At 48.5% G+C, this 17,235-nt stretch overlaps 2 protein-coding genes across 4 annotated transcripts; both read left to right on the forward strand.

The window, feature by feature from the left end:
• The first annotated feature begins 1,386 nt into the window (after positions 1-1,386).
• LOC144602124 (putative oxidoreductase YjmC) lies at positions 1,387-13,172 on the forward strand. The gene is made up of 10 exons (XM_078414840.1): positions 1,387-1,519; positions 2,366-2,554; positions 5,352-5,413; positions 5,509-5,562; positions 6,310-6,408; positions 8,320-8,455; positions 9,084-9,202; positions 11,787-11,882; positions 12,452-12,562; positions 12,986-13,172. The coding sequence occupies exons 1-10, from the start codon at positions 1,435-1,437 to the stop codon at positions 13,046-13,048; spliced, it is 1,014 nt and encodes a 337-aa protein (XP_078270966.1). The 5' UTR covers positions 1,387-1,434; the 3' UTR covers positions 13,049-13,172.
• A 2,403-nt stretch (positions 13,173-15,575) lies between these two features.
• Positions 15,576-16,490, forward strand: cox8b (cytochrome c oxidase subunit 8B). Of its 3 annotated transcripts, none has more exons than XR_013548421.1 (2): positions 15,576-15,734; positions 16,144-16,490. XR_013548421.1 is itself a non-coding variant. In XM_078414841.1 (2 exons), exons 1-2 carry the CDS (start codon positions 15,615-15,617, stop codon positions 16,262-16,264), a joined length of 264 nt encoding a protein of 87 aa, XP_078270967.1. In that variant the 5' UTR covers positions 15,576-15,614; the 3' UTR covers positions 16,265-16,490. The 3 variants fall into 3 exon arrangements, 2 of the variants coding, with proteins under 2 accessions (XP_078270967.1, XP_078270968.1); XM_078414841.1 differs by having other exon boundaries at positions 15,576-15,757; XM_078414842.1 differs by having other exon boundaries at positions 16,160-16,490.
• Positions 16,491-17,235: the final 745 nt, after the last annotated feature.

A 17,235-nucleotide genomic window follows, 5' to 3' on the forward strand; every position in this document is an offset into this window, starting at 1 on the left:
CCCTCCCTCCCCCCCTTCGCTTCTCCCTCTTATTCTCCCCTCCATTTACGACCATGGACGCTCTTTTGACCGTCGATGGACTGACGTTGTGTTTTGAACTCGGTTATTAATTTGATTGAATGTTTGCATATTGTGTATTATCCATGTGTATCGTATTTACAAGCCTGTTATGCTGCCCCCTCCCCTCCCTCCAGAGACAGACGTGTAACATCCTGCGGGCCTCTTACCACAGTGGATATGCAGAACATACTCTGCAAACTCTGAATATTTTTAAGGCAGATGGAGAGTTTCTTGGCAAGTAGATCGCATGGAATGACCCAGTTGGATTACATGGTTCATGCTCAGACAGAGGCACCCACTCCAATATTGGCAGTCCCTCCATTTTCCATTCAGTTATTTTGTCACCCACCTAAAGGAAGGCAATTCTACATGGACTCACACCCGAGAATTCTAACCATTGAACAAGATTCCTTCTCAATTCTCAACTGAAGCGTACAGACCAAGTTGTTAAAGTTCGCTTCTTCCTAAAACAGACAATACACAATGGGTTAGGTAGACCAACACAAGCTTTACTATATCAGACGGCAGGAGTGTCAGGGGTACATGAGTCAAGTAAACAACAAGCACTTGACTCTCCCGAGTTATCACTCCAAAGAACAAAGGACTGGTCCAGATGTTTTTATACTGTATAGATCAAAAAGACACATTCCTAAAGGCCTTAGTCATGGTCCCAAAAATGCTGTAGTCAGTTAGCACCTTCCCGACAAGTCTGATATTGTCTCTCTTATCAGTTATCACTACTGTGTCGATCAAAGAGCAATGAGTTGATAGCCAGGTACATCAAGTGAAGAAACAGGGAAGACATTCCTAAAGGCATTAGTCCTGGTCCCAATATGCTGTAGTCAGTTAGCACCTTCCCACTAGAGAAAGCCTGCTAAAGGAGAAAAAAAATACGAAAGCATTTAACCCTTTCAAAGTCTACTTAAATCTCATATCACAAACCTACCATTCGACCAGACCGAGGAGCTCCCATTCACAGAATAATGGGTTGAGCAATTAGGGACAGATACGAGAAGAAAATCTCTTCATCTAGATGGCACAGAATCTCAAGAAATTCTCTTCCACAAAGACTTTCTCAATGCCATTGCTGAATATATTTGATAGAAAAGGATATGAATTTAGTGCAGGAAATTAATAAACGAGGGTAAAAGATCAGGTATGGTATCGAGAAGGCACAAGGGGTCGAGTCGCCTCAGGCTTCTGTTTTCTTTCTCCAGTACGTCCCTCTATCCACCTTCCTTTGGCCTATCTGGGTGTTGTGCCAGCTCCCTGGCTGGGCTCTGATGTTGTGGTGCTTTGTGTTGCAGGTATCTGGTGACAACGGCATGAACTGCACCAGTTCATCGAGTGCTGTATGAATGCAGTCGGGAAGCCATGAGCTATCATGGCTCAGCACTGGCCGATGTGCTGGTGGAGGGAGATTATCGAGGACATTATAGCCACGGACTCAACAGACTTGGTGTGTGAATGGAATTTCCAGTGACAGGTTGGGGTTCAAGCTGTTGGCCCAGTGGGCAATGAGGCAGCTCTCCATTATCTCCACACGGAACATTAAATACCATTTACAGGGACATACACAAAAACATTGGATGAAGTTTAGGCAAAGGGACTGAGGGGGTTGATGTTATTGGCGAGATGTTGGTTTGTCTTCATTCATGCTTTCTCAACTCCTCCCAACTACCTTCACAACACCTCTCCACTCCAGCATCCAACTCGCCCCCTCACCTTCCTCCTTTCCTCACCTTCCGTCTCCAGCAATGCCTCAATCCCTTCCCCTTCTTTCACCACAACTATAAAGAGACCGCTTCTCCGCCACAGTAATAGATAAGGGATATGATCCCATTTGGATCAAAATGTATAAAATGATGAATGGCACAGATAAAGTAGAAAGAGTTTTTTCCCAGTGTGGAGATGTCAGAATACCAGAAGGCATAAATTTAATGAAAGAAGGAAAACATTTAAAGGAGATCCATAAGGCAATTTAGGTTTTACAGAGTGTGGGGGAAGGAGAAGGGGTGGGGGGGGGGGGTGGCTAGAAGGCACAGCCAAGGGAGGTGGTGGAAACAGAATGGATAACAACATTTAGGAGGCTTTTGTACTCATGAACAGACAGGGAGGAACGGGATTCAGACCTTGAGACAGATGAGATTAGTTAGATTTTGCCATGGTCAGCATAGGCTTGATGAGCCAAAGGGCCTGTGTCTACATTTGGGATTGGGAATGTAGGCCAAGAGTCAGGGTTAATATCAGGTTTGCTGTGAGAGCCAGGCATATGCATCTCATTGTCGCTCTGTCAACATCACAGATATGTACCTGAAGGATCTGAAAACTGGAATCTGTGCAAAGGATGGAGAGCCAACAGTTGTAAAGTGTACTGCAGCCACTGCACTGGTGAATGGCAATAACCTGATTGGACCCATTGTTGGAAACTTCTGCATGGAACTTGCCATCGAAAAAGCCAAGGCAGTGGGAATAGGCTGGGTGTCAGCTTATGGTGAGTGACTCGGTTACGTGCACAAAGAAATACAGCGAGGGGCAAAATCTGCCTCAACACCTCCTTTCAAGACTTCCATTTTGTGACTGCCTGGTCCATTTTTCCCCAACCATCCTCCTTTTTACCACCCTTTCCCATGCAATCACAACCCTTGTCCTTTCACCTCTTCTCACCATCCAAGAACCCAAACAGTGGCAGCATTATACAGCACAGAAACAAAACAAGGTGCCTTCCTGGGCAGTTCCCATTTGCCTGCATTTGACCCATATCACTCTACGCCACTCCAATCCATGAACCTGTTTAAATGTCTTTTAAACATTGTAATTGCACTCACCTCCACCATTTCCTCTGACAGCTCATTCCCTGTACCCATGACCATCTATAAAACTTATTTCTCAGCCCCATTTATTCCTCAGAAGGTAGTCCCAGCTAGTCCAATTTCAGTTCATAACTCCAGCCTGCAATCCCAGCAACATTTTGTGAATCTTCTCTGCACTCTCTCTAGATTAATCACATCCTTCCTACAGTATTGCGACCAGAACTGCACACAATATTCCAGTGGCAGTCTCACCAACATCCTACCAACAACGCTAACATTACATTCTGACTACACACTCAATGGCTCATCCAACAAGGCAAACATATCATCTATTCAACCCATGTCACCTTTCAGACAACTACATGTACCCAGAGTTTGTATGTTCCAGTTTTGTTTTCTTATTTAATGTTATTTTCCTTAAATTGCTCATTCAGTACATATGGTTCATTTTTCTGATTGGGATAAGTTTCTGCTGAAAGTTGTAAAATAGCATCTTAAATTTCCACCACTGCTCAACTACAGACGTTTCCATTCACAGGTTGTCCATTCCAAACAACCCCTCCTGCAAACCGTTATAATCATCTTCATCTATACTGAGGACAGGTTTTGGCCCATAGAAGAGACTGGGAAGAAACCTCATCAACCAGTTACTTATTTTCCTATAATGTCACAATTAAGCACTGAAACCAGGGGCAAATCAGTGACAAGGGCACATTTCCCTACTCTTTTAAAACATATTCCACTCAGGTTATTAACCATCCCCTCACCAGGCTGGCCAGTGATGAGCAACACCCATTTCACTACACATTTATGTGTGTGTATGACAAATAAATTGACTATTGACTCCATCCTCACCACTCCTCATATTCTTACACTCCGAGCCACATTACTTTTCACTGCCTCCCTTTTAAAACACACACAGCAATAATCAAGTCAACTGAACTTAATGAATCTAATTTGAAAAGTTTACTATACAATTCCACAAAAGTAGCAACAGAGGTAGCTGCTGGGTTTAAACAAAAGGAGCATGGTATGCTTACCTTCATCAGATGGGGCAATGGGATGTAATGTTGCAGGTGTTGGTGAGGCTGCATCTGGAATATTGCGTACAGTTCAGGGTGCCATACAAGAGGAAGGATGTGATTAAGCTAGAGAGGGTGCAGCGAAAGATTCACAAGGTTGTTACCGGGATTGGGTTTCCATTGTAAGTTGATATTGGATGACTGGGGCTGTTTTCCCTTGGAGCAAAGGGGGTTGAGGGGTAACCTCATCATGGTCTATAATATCACGAGCGGCTTGGATAAGGTGGATAGTTGCAATTGTCTTCCCAAGCTTGAAGAGTCTAAAACTAGAGGGAACAAGTATAAGGTGAGAGGGAATGATGTAAAGAGGACGTGAGGAGCAATTTCTTAATGAAAGGATGTATGGTTTGAGCAGCAGAGGAAGAGGTAGAGGTGATGACGATAACAATATTGAAAAGACAGGTACATGGATAGAAAAGCTTTAGAGGGAACTGGGCCAAATGCAAACAATTGGACTCGCCAATAAACCTTATATTGGGATTTGTTGGGTCAAATGGCCTGTTTTGTGCTGTGCAACCAACTCTAATTACAAAGGGAATTGTAGTCCTGAGTCCAGGTCCTATCTCAGGTTCATTGCATATCTCCTCACCTGAAACAGCAAGCTCCAAAAGAGGAATCAGTCTGAGAACAGGTTCAGTGTGAAGAAGGGTCTCGAACCGAAACGTCACCCATTCCTTCTCTCCTGAGATGCTGCCTGACCTGCTGAGTTACTCCAGCATTTTGTGATACCTTCGATTTGTACCAGCATCTGCAGTTATTTTTCTACAGTCTGAGAACAGGGACAAGTTCAGAATTCAGCAAAGGAGGAGAAAGTTACAGTACTGAAGACATCCTCTCCAGAACTAGCTGCATCTGAAGGCTTAAACAGTTACAACACTGCCATCTACCAACAAACTGCAGAACTGCCCAGGAATGTCCTGTTCAACCAAAAGCAAGGAAATCCAATCTGAAATATTGTCTAGCTGCCAGCAAAGTGATGGCAGGAGTCACCGACAGTCCACAAAGCAGCACTTCCTCAACTTTTCCAGTTTGAGTTTCACCAGAATCACTCTGCTCATTTCTCAGCCCCTTACCACTCTCCCTTTCATTCACGGCTGTGCGGCTGAATTCTGCTCAAACTCCATTTACAAGTTTGCAGAAGGCACCACCATTGTGGGCCAGGTCTCAAACAATAACGAGATAAATTACAGGAAGTAGATTGAGAGCTCGGTAGCTCCACTAATTATTCCTCAGCCCACCTACCCAACCGAACAAAATCCTGCTGCAATTTTTTATAATTATCTTTGTTATCTATGATATCACCCACTTTAGTGTCACTGGAAATACATCCACCACACTTCCTTCAGCAATATATTTAATCGCCTCAATTGCTTAATGTGTCTGAATCTCATTACAGGTTCTAACCACTTTGGCATTGCTGGATTTTATTCTATGCAAGCTCTGAAATGTGGTCTCATTGTGAGTAACATTTGCATCAAAATTAATTTAGTACTTTAACCTTTTACACACACACACACAGTTTATGATAGTATTTTTGTATTTGCAATCAATAGGGGATGTCTTGTACCAACACCTCTCCACTGGTGGTGCCAACCCGAGGAAAGGAGGTAAAGTATTGGCAAACCAACATTCCTATCACAGGATGTTCATTATCCAGCATTCAGTGCAAAGGGGATTCTGCCCGCACGGTGCCACAAAGAATGGCACTTTAAAGGGAATAAAAGAATATGTAAAAAGTAGCAGCGGGAGTCGATCACTCAAACCCGATCTGTCATTCAGTAAGTTCATGGCTGACCTGAGTCATATACGAATAGCACAGGATCAGGCCCTTTAGCCCACCGAGCATTTGCCCATCATCAACTGACATTAATCCTAACAAATTTGATCTTTCCTTATTACCGACTTTCTGCCTGTTCCCCAGAAAACAGAACAGCACAGGAACAGGCCCTTCTGCCCATCATGTCTGTGCTGACAAAGATGCCAAACTAATCTAATCCCATCTTCCTGAACTGACTGAGGTGTCTCTGAGGGCAACTTAAACTCTATTATCCTATCTGCTTTCACAACCTCCCCTGAACAGTGCTTTCCTGGTACCTACCACTCTGTGAAACAAAACTTGCTTTGGACATCTCCCTCACACCTTAAACGTCAGTCATCTAGAACTTGACATTTCTACCCTGGCAAAAAGACTGACCATCCTCGACTTAACTGCAGGCTTTTGTGGTTTGAGTGCGTGCATCCTCACTGGTTATATGGTTTATTTATTCTCACGCGTACCAAGTGAAATACTTGGTGGTTCTGTTCAGCACACTTTAATAGGATAGAGGATTCACCTGCCTCTATCTGTTTTCCAGTGTACTCTGGGAACCAATCCTATCAGTGTGGCGGCTCCAGCTCTGGATGGCGATAGCTTTGTGTTGGATATGGCCACATCAGCAGTGGCTTTAGGAAAGGTAAGGCATATTTTCACCATGTGCATTTCGGTAGCATAATTACATTTGGACAAGGTTTAATCACCAGATGCATTTTACATTCTCTCCCTTTTCCCAATCCAAAGGAATGGATTATTTCACAACCCTGTGGTCAGCTCTTCCATCGGCACCAACCACTCCCCTGCCCACAGCAGCCCCCTCTGCAACTGCACGAGATACATCATTGTGCTTTTACCTTTTCCTTTCCCACCTTTCCAGAACCCAGACAGTCTTTACAGATGTAGTTGTGATTCACTTGCACCTCTTCGACTTTAGAGTTCTGCATGCAGTGCTCGTGGTGTGTTCTCCGCTACATTGGAAAAGCAAATGCTTATTGGATGCCCACTTTGCAGAGTCCCTGTTTTCAGTCTGACTTGGGTCGGAAAATCAATGAGATCCTGCAGAATGAATATAGGGAGGTAAGCAGCAGGACCTCTAGGATTGTAACCTGGATTACTCCCTGTGCCACGTGTTGGTGAGGGTAGAAATAGGAGGATTAGTGGCTGAGAAACCGGTGCAGGCTGAAGGTATTCAATTTCATAGAGTTACATAGCGCGGGAAACCGTTTTTTCAGCCCAACTCTTCCAAGCTGCCTACCTGATCTTGTCTCATTTGCTTACATTTTACCCAAATCCTTCTAAATATTTCCTATTCATGTATCTGTCCACATGTTTTTTAAATTGTGTAATTGTAACTTCCTGTACCACTTACTTGGCAGCTCGTTCCATACATTCACTGTGTAAAAAACATGCCCTCCAGCACTTTGACACAACGATGATACCACAGTGGCGCAGCAGTAGAGTTGCTGCCTTACTCATGAACAGCATTAGAGACCCGGGTTCGATCCTGCCTACGGGTGCTGTCTGTACAGAGTTTGCACTTTCTCCCTGTGACCACGTGGGTTTTCTTTGGGTGCTCTGGTTTCCTTCCACACTCCAAAGATGTACATGTTTGTAGGTTAATTGGCTTCTGTAAATTGCAAATTGTCCCTTGTGTAGAATACTACTAGTGTACAGGCTGATCGCCGGTTGGCGCAGACCTGGTGGGCCGAAGGGCCTGTTTCCACTCTGTATCTCTAAAGTCTGTAAGTCTGGCTTGGTTATAGCGGACAATTGTCAATCATGGACACCATTAGGTGGTAGATATAATGAATGAGTCGCCAGAGGAAGTAGCTCCGGCTGATACAATTGCAACATTTAATTATTTGGTACATGGATAGGAAAGGTTTAGAGGGATATGGGCTAAAAGTAGACAACTGGAAGAAGGTTAAAGAGACATCTTCACCAGGAAAGAACGCCACAGGAGATCCTTCTTCCCTGTGGCTATCAAACTTTACAACCCCTCCCCCTTCTGTCATTGGGTAGACTGAGACTGACCCCCCCCCCCATCCTCAATCTTTGCACATCCCTAGTTTTATCACTCATCACTCTATTTTCATGTCATTTGTGTTTTTTATGACTTGTCAAATTAAATTCCCTCCTGAGACAAATAAAGTTCTATCGTATTGTAAGGCTGAGCTTTCAAGATCTATAACTCTGAAGATTTGTAAAACACTCCACCTTTCTTTCCTCCTGCTAGATCCTTCTTAAAACCTGTCTTTGGCCAAGAATTTAGTCACCCTTTGAAATATCTTCATATGGTCTGATGTCAGAGTTTGGTGTTAATGAAGCTTCTGTGAAGTTTCACTGGGATAAAGGTACTTCAGAAATGCAAGGTGGGTGGAAGCCCCCAGCTACCAAGGCCTGCTTGTCGATCTGTAACATCCCATGTTCATATTATAGGAGCAGAATTAGGCCATTCGGCCCACCATCTACACCTCATCATCATCACCTCATCTACAATCATGGCTAATCTATCTTTCCCTCTCAACCCCATTCTCCTGCCTCTCTTTAGATAGAAGTTCAACACAGACGTGGAGAGAAGGTTCCGGAAGGATGGGGCTGTGATCCCGATGGCAAGGACACCACTGATCCAGCAAAAATTTTGCGTGGAGGGGGTCTGCTGCCTCTGGGAGGAAACGAGGCTACAAGTAAGAATTGTATTTACCTTTTGTACGGGTGTTTACGAATGTGGGAGACCATTCATTGTTTCTGACCGTATCCATCCAGAGAGTCCAACCCTCATCTCTCCCATCGTTGAATCACTTTTCTCTTTAATGATTCAAGTTTGCTTTAAAGGATTAATATCATCACTTAGCCAAATACCACCCTTTCACTATCAACACCACCAATTTATACGTCATCCTTCCACATACAAAGCTGAATCGTTAAGAAATTTCACGGAGATCTGAGGGATGAGTTTTTCACAAAGAGGGAAGTGAATATCTGGAACAAACGGCCCGAGGAGGTCATGGGGGCAGATACAATTACAAAGTTTAAAAGGTGTTTGGACAGGTACCTGTATGGGAAAGGCATGGATGGACATTGACCTTCCCTGTCTGATTGTTACTTTGAGCTGAGTTGTGTCCAGTTGATGTTATACATTGGCCTAAGTCCAGATATTGCCCATGGAAGAGCAGAATCTCTTCGCACACTGTTGTCTGGGTGTTGTCCATCTGACCAGCACATGGATGATCAGCCATGATCACAGTGAATGGCGGTGCTGGCTCAAAGGGCTGAATGGCCTCCTGCATCTATTGTCTATGCTGTGTTTCCCAGGTGGATACAAAGGCTATGGATTGAGTATGATGGTGGAGATGTTTTGTGGAATTCTAGCAGGAGCTCATTACAGTAAAAATGTCCGCCGTTGGAAGGAAACAGACTCGGTGGCTGACTTGGTAAGCTCATCGCTCTCCCCCGTACCCCTTACCTGGTGTACCCTCATCCTATGTAAACTCAGCTACTGTATCCTCTCCCTCTGCTTACCTACCCTGTGTCCTCACCTCATGTGCATCTTTGCCAAGAATCCCCTCTGTAGCTACATGAAAGTGTGATCTGCTCTCTCTCCTTCACTACATACGCCCATATCCCCAATACCCTTCCTGTGTCCCTGTCCTGCACCACTGCCCACTTGTCTCACACCCCCTCCTCAGTATCGTGGCCCCCTGGCACCTGCCCTATGTGACACAGCATACCTTTGCAGCAGGCACCAGGGGAATGGGTAGTTGTAATGGCTAGCAACTGGGAGCAAGTCATTTTAACCTCTTCCCATTGCCATACCTACCTTTCTCTCCTTAGTATCTTCCACTGTCAGGGTGAGGCCACACGCAAACTGGAGGAACAGCACATCATATTTCCCTTGGGTAGCTTACAACACAATGGCATGAACATTGAATTCTCTAATTTCAAGGAAAACCCTGACCTTCAAACCAATCCCGCATCGCTGCTAGTTGCACTTTGTGGTCTGTTGCATTCCCCATGGACTTGGCACACATATTCCTGCTCCCCATACCCTCATCCCCTTCCTGTATCCTCTCTCCCAGCTCCCTGCATCTGTACCCTTCTCCCTTTATCCCATCCCTTCTTGCTCACCCTCTCCTCTCTCTGCTCCCTCTCCCTGCACCCCTCACCCTGCCCCCTCACCCTCCCTGCGCCTCTCACCCTCTCCATGCACCCCTCACCCTGCGCCCCTCACCCTCTCCATGCACCCCTCACCCTCTCCCTGCACCTCTCACCCTCTCCCTGCGCCCTCACCCTCTCCCTGCACCTCTCACCCTCTCCCTGCGCCCTCACCCTCTCCCTGCACCTCTCACCCTCTCCCTGCGCCCTCACCCTCTCCCTGCGCCCCTCTCCCTACGCCCCTCACTCTCTTCCTGCACCCCTCACCCTGCGCCCCTCACCCTCTCCCTGTGCCCCTCACCCTGCGCCCCTCTCCCTGCGCCCCTCTCCCTGCGCCCCTCACCCTCTCACTGTGCCCCTCTCCCTGCACCCCTCACCCTCTCCCTGCGCCCCTCACCCTCTCCCTGCACCTCTCACCCTCTCCCTGCACCTCTCACCCTCTCCCTGCACCTCTCACCCTCTCCCTGCACCTCTCCCTCTGGTGTTTAATTATAAATAATGTTGTTGAATTTTTAATGAAATATCTCCAGGTTTATTTTTCACATCTCAATGACATCGAAGGCTTTCACCCTCTCTCCGCACTGCCACTTTCTGAACTTCCTGTAGCCACTGCTCCCTGCACCCCAACACCTTTTTCTCATGCCCCGTTCCACTGCCCTGTCCCCCAACTGCATTTATCTTCACCCCCTTATATTCCTTGCCCTTGGATATCAGCACGCTGACACCTTTTACCCACCCTCTGTGCTGCTGTGTACCCCTGATCTCCAGATCCCCTATCCTTTGCTACTCTATGTGGCCACCAGTGCGGGTCACAGGCTCGGTGGTCCTACGGACGTAACTCTCCCAACTCCCCAAAGCCCATCCACCATCTAAAGGAATGATGTCAGGAATGTGATGGAACACTGGATGAGCGCAGCGTCAACAAGACTCAAGTAGCACATCACCATACAGGACAAAACAGCTGGATACCAACAACATACAGGACATAACAGCTGGATACCATCCCCAACATTCACTCACTCCACCACCAACGCACAGTAGCAGCAGGATGTACCATCTACACTGTCGCAACTCTCCAAGACTCCCCAGACAGCACCTTCCAAGTCCACCATCTCTCCCCACTTATTCACTACCACCAGCCCAGGTAACTTGACACCAACTCTGAGGGTTGCCAGCACTAGATGTTGGTAAACAAAGGTTTGGAGTTTGATCACCCAGACCAGAGTTTGTGCAATGAGTTATGTTTTAAAGTTTCAGTTCCCTCATTCATGCAGAGTGTTTGCTGGGCACTGTTTATTCTCTGCCCTTGTTGCCCCGAGTTCAGTGACCCATTCGGTGGGCAGTGAGGAGTCAACACATTGCTGTGTCTGAAGTTCCACGTTGCCGGAACAGGTTAGCTCAGCAGATCTCCATGCCTTGGCACTGGAAGCTGACAGAGAACAGGGAACAGAGCGAGCAGGGGTAGAGGGAAAGGTTAATGCCGGATCCAACCTCACCCATCACCAGTCTGAAGAAAAGTCCCAACCCAAAACATCACCCGTTCTACTGAGATACTGCTTGACCTGCTGAGTTACTCCAGCGCTCTGTGTTCACCAGTGTCCAGAGGTAGCTAAAGGGGTCAGGCACTGTTCCCCAGAAGAGTAGCCCCATATCCGGTCATATAGTCAGGGATTGCACCAGAAACTAGCAGCACTTGCACGTCATGAACGATCACAGCACAGCAAGATCCCACACGGCCATCCCTGGGAGATTTCTGGAACTTTCCATTTGGTGCCTGGTGCTGTTCCTGTGATTAGTCACTGCAGCTCAGCTGGGCAGTGTTGGTGCACTCACTAATCCCACACCTGTGCTCACATCCTCCAGGGACAGAGTTTCTTTGCCTTGGATCCAGAATGTTTCGCTCCAGGTTTCCAGTCGAGGATGTCAGACCTGCTCAAACTGCACAGAAACCTGGAACCGGTCAGTTTTACCAGCAGCTCTTGCATATTGTGTTATCCACATAGACATACTTGTGGTGGCTAAAGTAAGATAACTATCATCAGATTTACCTGTTTAATACTAACGGATATCACTCTTTATCTGATCAATGCTTTCCGAGATCACCCAGAACAACCTGGTTGCAGATGTTTCAACCCGTGAGTTTAACATTAATAGTGCTCAGAGACTGAGGGAGACATTGCCAAAGAAAAAGCCAAGAACCAGCTCTCCTGGCATTGACTAGAAATAACATGGTCTCAACAAACGGTTCACCAGTAGGGCGGTTCCAGAGATCAGGAACCTTTAGAACAGAGGCCTGTGAATCTGAAAAATTATCTTCCACGAGAGTTGTGAATCCCAAAATTCTCTTCCCCAAGGAGTGGGAGCGTGATGGTGGTAGAACATTTAATTGTAAGGCGGGTGGGGACTGGGATTTCTGTAGCCAGTTGCCCCCCAGGCCTTGCACCATCTTGGAAATAAATCACTGTTCCTCCACCATTGGTGGGTTGGGGATGGACACTGAGCTAACGCAGCCCGTGTTTTTCCTACAGAGCGAGCCGGGGCTGTGTGTCCTCGTGCCCGGAGACCCGGAGCAGCAGCACATGGCCGAGTGTGAACGTCATGGCGCCATTCCATACCATGTCAACGTGGTGGACCACATGGTGAGAGCAGTTCTCCCCAAGCCCGGGGCCCCAGACACGGCCATGGACTCGGTCCCCAACCCCACGGGGAGGTGGCGGGAAGCGGGTGCAAAGCCTCGCGGGTCAGTGTCGGAAACATGGGTCCAGCACAGAGACTGTGGGGAGAGGGTTAGGAAAGGGGGAGAATGGAATGGGGGGAGCAGAGGGTGGGGAGAGTGAATAGAGGGTGGGGGAGAGAAGGTATCTGAGTGCACAAGGGGTGAGGAGGGTGTGGGGAGGGGGAGAGAGGCGATTGTGGGAGGGGAGAGTGAGGAAAGAAGGAAAGTGTAGAGGAGGGGCAGGAGAGAGGGGAGAGTAGTGGGAAAATGGGGGTAAAGGGGAAGGTCTGTTGGGGAGAGTATGGAGCTGCTATAATCGGGACATGTCTATCGTGATGTTTTGCAGAACTCGGTGGCGAAGGAGCTGGGGGTGGAGCCGCTGCCGACGGCCCGCACCATTGAACCCTAGTCTGCGGCCGCTGGCACAACCACCTCGCTCTCCTGGGGAGTGGAGCGGGACCAGGTCCACATCCTCGCGTGTTCCTGCCGGTGCCTCAGTCTCCAGTGCTTGTCTCTAGTTAGGTCATAAGTGAAAGGAGCAGAATTAGGCCATACGGCCCCATCAAGTCTACTCTGCCATTCAATCATGGCTGATCTATCTCTCCCTCCTAACCTCATTCTCCTGCCTTCTTCCCATAACCTCTGACACCTGCACTAATCATCTACCTATCTCTGCCTTAAAAATATCCATTTACTTGGCCTTCACAGCCGACTGTGGCAAAGAATTCCACAGATTCACCACCCTCTGACTAAAGAAATTCCTCCTCATCTTCCTAAAGGAACATCCTTTAATTCCGAGACTATGACTGGTCCTCGAATCTTCCACTAATGGAAACATCCTCTCCACGTCCACTCTATCCAAGCCTTTTCACTGTTCTGTATGTTTCAATGAGGTCTCTCCTCATCCTTCTAAACTCTAGTTAGGTCATAAGTGATAGGATCAGAATTGCTGACAAATGCTCATCAAAGGTTAACCTACTCATTCCTGGGATCATTCTTGTAAACCTCTTCTCGATGCTCTCCAGAGCCAGCACATCCTTCCTCAGATATGGTGCCAAAATTGCTCACAATATTTCCAAATGCGCCCTGACCAGCGCCTTATAGAGCCTCAGCATTTCACCCGTTTTTGTATTCTAGACTCTCGAAATAAATACTGGTGTTGCGTTTGCCTTCCTTACTAACGATTCAACTTGCACATGTCCTTCTGCAGAGTCCCTGCTTTCTCTACACTACCTGCCCCTCCACCTACTGTCGTGTCGTCCTCAAACGTGGCCACAAAGCCTTCAATCGCCTGGTCCAAATCATTAATATACAACGCAAAGAGCAGCGGTCCCAGCACCAACATCAACCCCTGCGGAACTCCACTAGTCCCTGGCAGCCAACCAGAAAAAAAACCTTTATTGCCACTGCCGGTGTGGGAACAGTGGGAGGGACAGTAGGGGTGATGGGGGGAACAGGGGAGGGGGGTGACAGTGGAGTGTGTAGTTGGGGGGGATGATTAGTCGTCGTCCCCTTGTGGCCTGCAGATGTTGGCTCCATTGCTTCCGCTTTCCTCTTTCCTCACAAACCAGCTGGTTTGTGCTTCGGAATACGCCATTAATTTAAATCGCATCACCCATATTCATTTGAGAGACTCTTCAATTTAGTTTAGAGATACAGTGCGAAAACAGGCCCTTTGGCCCACGGAATCCATACCGACCGGCGATCCCCGCACACATATTCCACAGTAGGAACAATTCACCAACAAACCTGCGCGTCTTTGGAATGGGGGGGGGACCGGAGCACCCGGAGGAAACCCACGCGGTCACGGTGAGAACGTACAAACTCCGTCGTCAGCACCCGTACTGACGTTACACGTTACTACACGTTAGAGGCAGGCAACATGTTCCCAATGTTGGGGGAGTCCAGAACAAGGGGCCACAGTTTAAGAATAAGGGGTAGGCCATTTAGAACTGAGATGAGGAAAAGGTTTTTCAGTCAGAGTTGTGAATCTGTGGAATTCTCTGCCTCAGAAGGCAGTGGAGGCCAATTCTCTGAATGCATTCAAGAGAGAGCTGGATAGAGCTCTTAAGGATAGCGGGAGTCAGGGGTATGGGGAGAAGGCAGGAACGGGGTACTGATTGAGAATGATCAGCCATGATCACATTGAATGGCGGTGCTGGCTCGAAGGGCCGAATGGCCTCCTCCTGCACTACTCAGGGTCGTACCCGGGACTGGCACTCAGGCAGCAACTCTCCCGCTGTGCCGCCCCTTGCGAAATACATTCCCTCCCCGTTGCCCACGAGTGTCTGGTTGCAGGTAGTTTCTACCTGTTACCTCGTTCTTGCGCCTCAGGTGTGTTGGGGCGGGCGGGGGTGTCACGGACTGGCCCCGGGCTCCACTGCGTCTCCTGACCTTGCCGGAGTTTGCCCAAAGCCCAGGGCGTGCATTAGGGTCAGGGCTGAACCCTCGCCCAGCGGGGGGTTCGGCCTCTCGGCACCCAGAGAAAGCTTGATGTCTGGGCGGGGATCGGTCAGTGATCCTTGCAAGATCAGGGCAACATTAGGTGTGACTCAGACTTGGGGAGAATTGCCAATATTTGCCGCAACTCTCCTTAGTCCAGGGTTCCAGGGACGTGGAGGGGCAGAACGGTCTCCTTGTTCTGTCGATGGCGGGAAAGGAGCCAGGGGATGAAAGCTGTGTTGTTGCACTGGACCCGTTGTGGGGCGTATATTGAACATGCGTTAAACCCGGATCAGATCAGGTGAGACTAACGCGAGCCGCGGCTCGTCACCAAACACAGGTCATGTAGACAACTGCCCTGGAATCAGACTGGCGCTGGTTAATGCCCTAACACGGTAATAACCCGCCAGTTACTGGGAAAGTGCCAGGAATTCGTGGCCAGTTCGATATTCCTCCACGCCTTTGCCGCGGACCTTGAGCAGATGGACCTTGGTCCCTGCCCGGCCGCCCGCCAGTCCAGTTCATTGAGCGCGATGTGGAGTGTGAGGAGCCCCACTGCCCGAGCCCTGCGGCTCTTGGTGCCGCCGCTCCAGCAGCGCGTCCCCGCCGCCAGGATCGTGTCCAAAGTCGGCAAAGAGCAGCTGACGGGGATGGTGAGAGTCGCGGCCACTCCGGGGTGAGGGAACGGGGCTTCCTCCAGCTGTTCGCAGACAGGTGTCCGTGCGGGGGACAACCCGAGCTCCAGCTGTTTACACCCGCGCTGGGATTCCAGCTGTTTACTCCCGGGGTGGGATTCCAGCTGTTTAGTCCCGGGGTGGGATTCCAGCTGTTTACTCGCGGTGGGATTCCAGCTGTTTACTCCCGGGGTGGGATTCCAGCTGTTTAGTTCCGGGGTGGGATTCCAGCTGTTTAGTCCCGGGGTGGGATTCCAGCTGTTTACTCGCGGTGGGATTCCAACTGTTTACTCCAGCGGTGGGATTCCAGCTGTTTACTCCCGGGGTGGGATTCCAGCTGTTTACTCTCGGGGTGGGATTCTAGTCGTGCGTGTTGCTCTCATTGCAGCTGTTTGCTGCTACAGGAACAGGCCCTCGGCTTCACGGTGATCGCCGCCACGCTGTTGATCCCCTGCAGCTGGATCCTCGCCCACCTGGAGCCGCACCGCCGCCGGACAAAGGCCAAGTGAGCTGCCCAAGGCCCCGGCCCCGCCGTGCTCAGCCCTGGAGCCGCTGCAATCGTCGCCTGGAGCCGTGGCCGATTCTTCACACACACCCCCCTTCCCACTCCCTTTCTCCCCACACACCATACCCTCTCCCTCATTTGAGGGTTTTTAAGTAATCAAGGTCGACGAGGGCAATGCCCTAGATGTTATTTACAGGGAATTAATAAACAAGGCCTTTGATAAACATTTGCACGGTCGCCTGCGTTTACATGGGAGAGCTAGCCGACTAGATACAAAAAACGAAAATTGCTGCAGGAATATAGGTCAGGCAGCATCTGTGGAGAAATGGAATAGGTGACGTTTTGGGTTGGACCCCTTCTTCAGACTGAAAGGTACCCCTTCTCCACATCTCGCACCTAGTGGATACATGTGAGGGAGGAGTGGCAGATGGTTGGAGTAAGTGACAACGGCTAGAAATGAAAAGATAAAAGGGCGTCGGCTATAGAAAGAGGAAGAGTAAAATTTAGTCTGAAGGTCACCCATCCATGTTCTCCAGAGATGCTGCCTGACCCGCTGACTTACTCCAGCACTCTGTGTCCTTTTGAGTGAAATCAAAAGTTGGAGGGAGGGAGAAGGGTGGGTGAGAAAAGGAGGAGGTGAATAAAAGAGAAGTGGGATTGGGAGGGGTGATAGTTGAGAGGATAGTGGAGTGGGGGAAATGTGTGCACATTGGGGTAGGGCAGAGGGAAGAGAGGGGAAGATCATTTGAATTTGGAAAAAAACAAGTCTGGGCAACATGGAGAGGCTGGGCATGCTAGGACTGCATGATGTTATAGAAGTGTATAACATCATGTAGGTATAGGGTGAATACAGTCTTGTAACCAGAGTTGGGGAATTAAGTACCAGACGACATAGGTTTAAGATGAGAGGGGAAAGATTTATTAGGAACCTGACGGGCACATTTTCCCCTGAGGGAGGTTGGTGTATGGAACGAG

The sequence above is a fragment of the Rhinoraja longicauda genome, chromosome 18 (genome assembly GCF_053455715.1).
Source record: "Rhinoraja longicauda isolate Sanriku21f chromosome 18, sRhiLon1.1, whole genome shotgun sequence".
Classification (NCBI taxonomy): Eukaryota; Metazoa; Chordata; class Chondrichthyes; order Rajiformes; family Arhynchobatidae; genus Rhinoraja; species Rhinoraja longicauda.

What these genes read in the sequence shown, in the direction of transcription:
- cox8b (XM_078414841.1), top strand. Translation starts at nt 15,615, where the DNA reads ATGTGGAGTGTGAGGAGCCCCACTGCCCGAGCCCTGCGGCTCTTGGTG. An exon ending in AGAGTCGCGGCCACTCCGGG is followed by an intron (nt 15,758 to 16,143) that starts GTGAGGGAACGG and finishes CTCTCATTGCAG; the next exon opens with CTGTTTGCTGCTACAGGAAC.
- LOC144602124 (XM_078414840.1), top strand. Translation starts at nt 1,435, where the DNA reads ATGAGCTATCATGGCTCAGCACTGGCCGATGTGCTGGTGGAGGGAGAT. An exon ending in AGGCTGGGTGTCAGCTTATG is followed by an intron (nt 2,555 to 5,351) that starts GTGAGTGACTCG and finishes ATCTCATTACAG; the next exon opens with GTTCTAACCACTTTGGCATT. An exon ending in CAGACTCGGTGGCTGACTTG is followed by an intron (nt 9,203 to 11,786) that starts GTAAGCTCATCG and finishes CACATCCTCCAG; the next exon opens with GGACAGAGTTTCTTTGCCTT.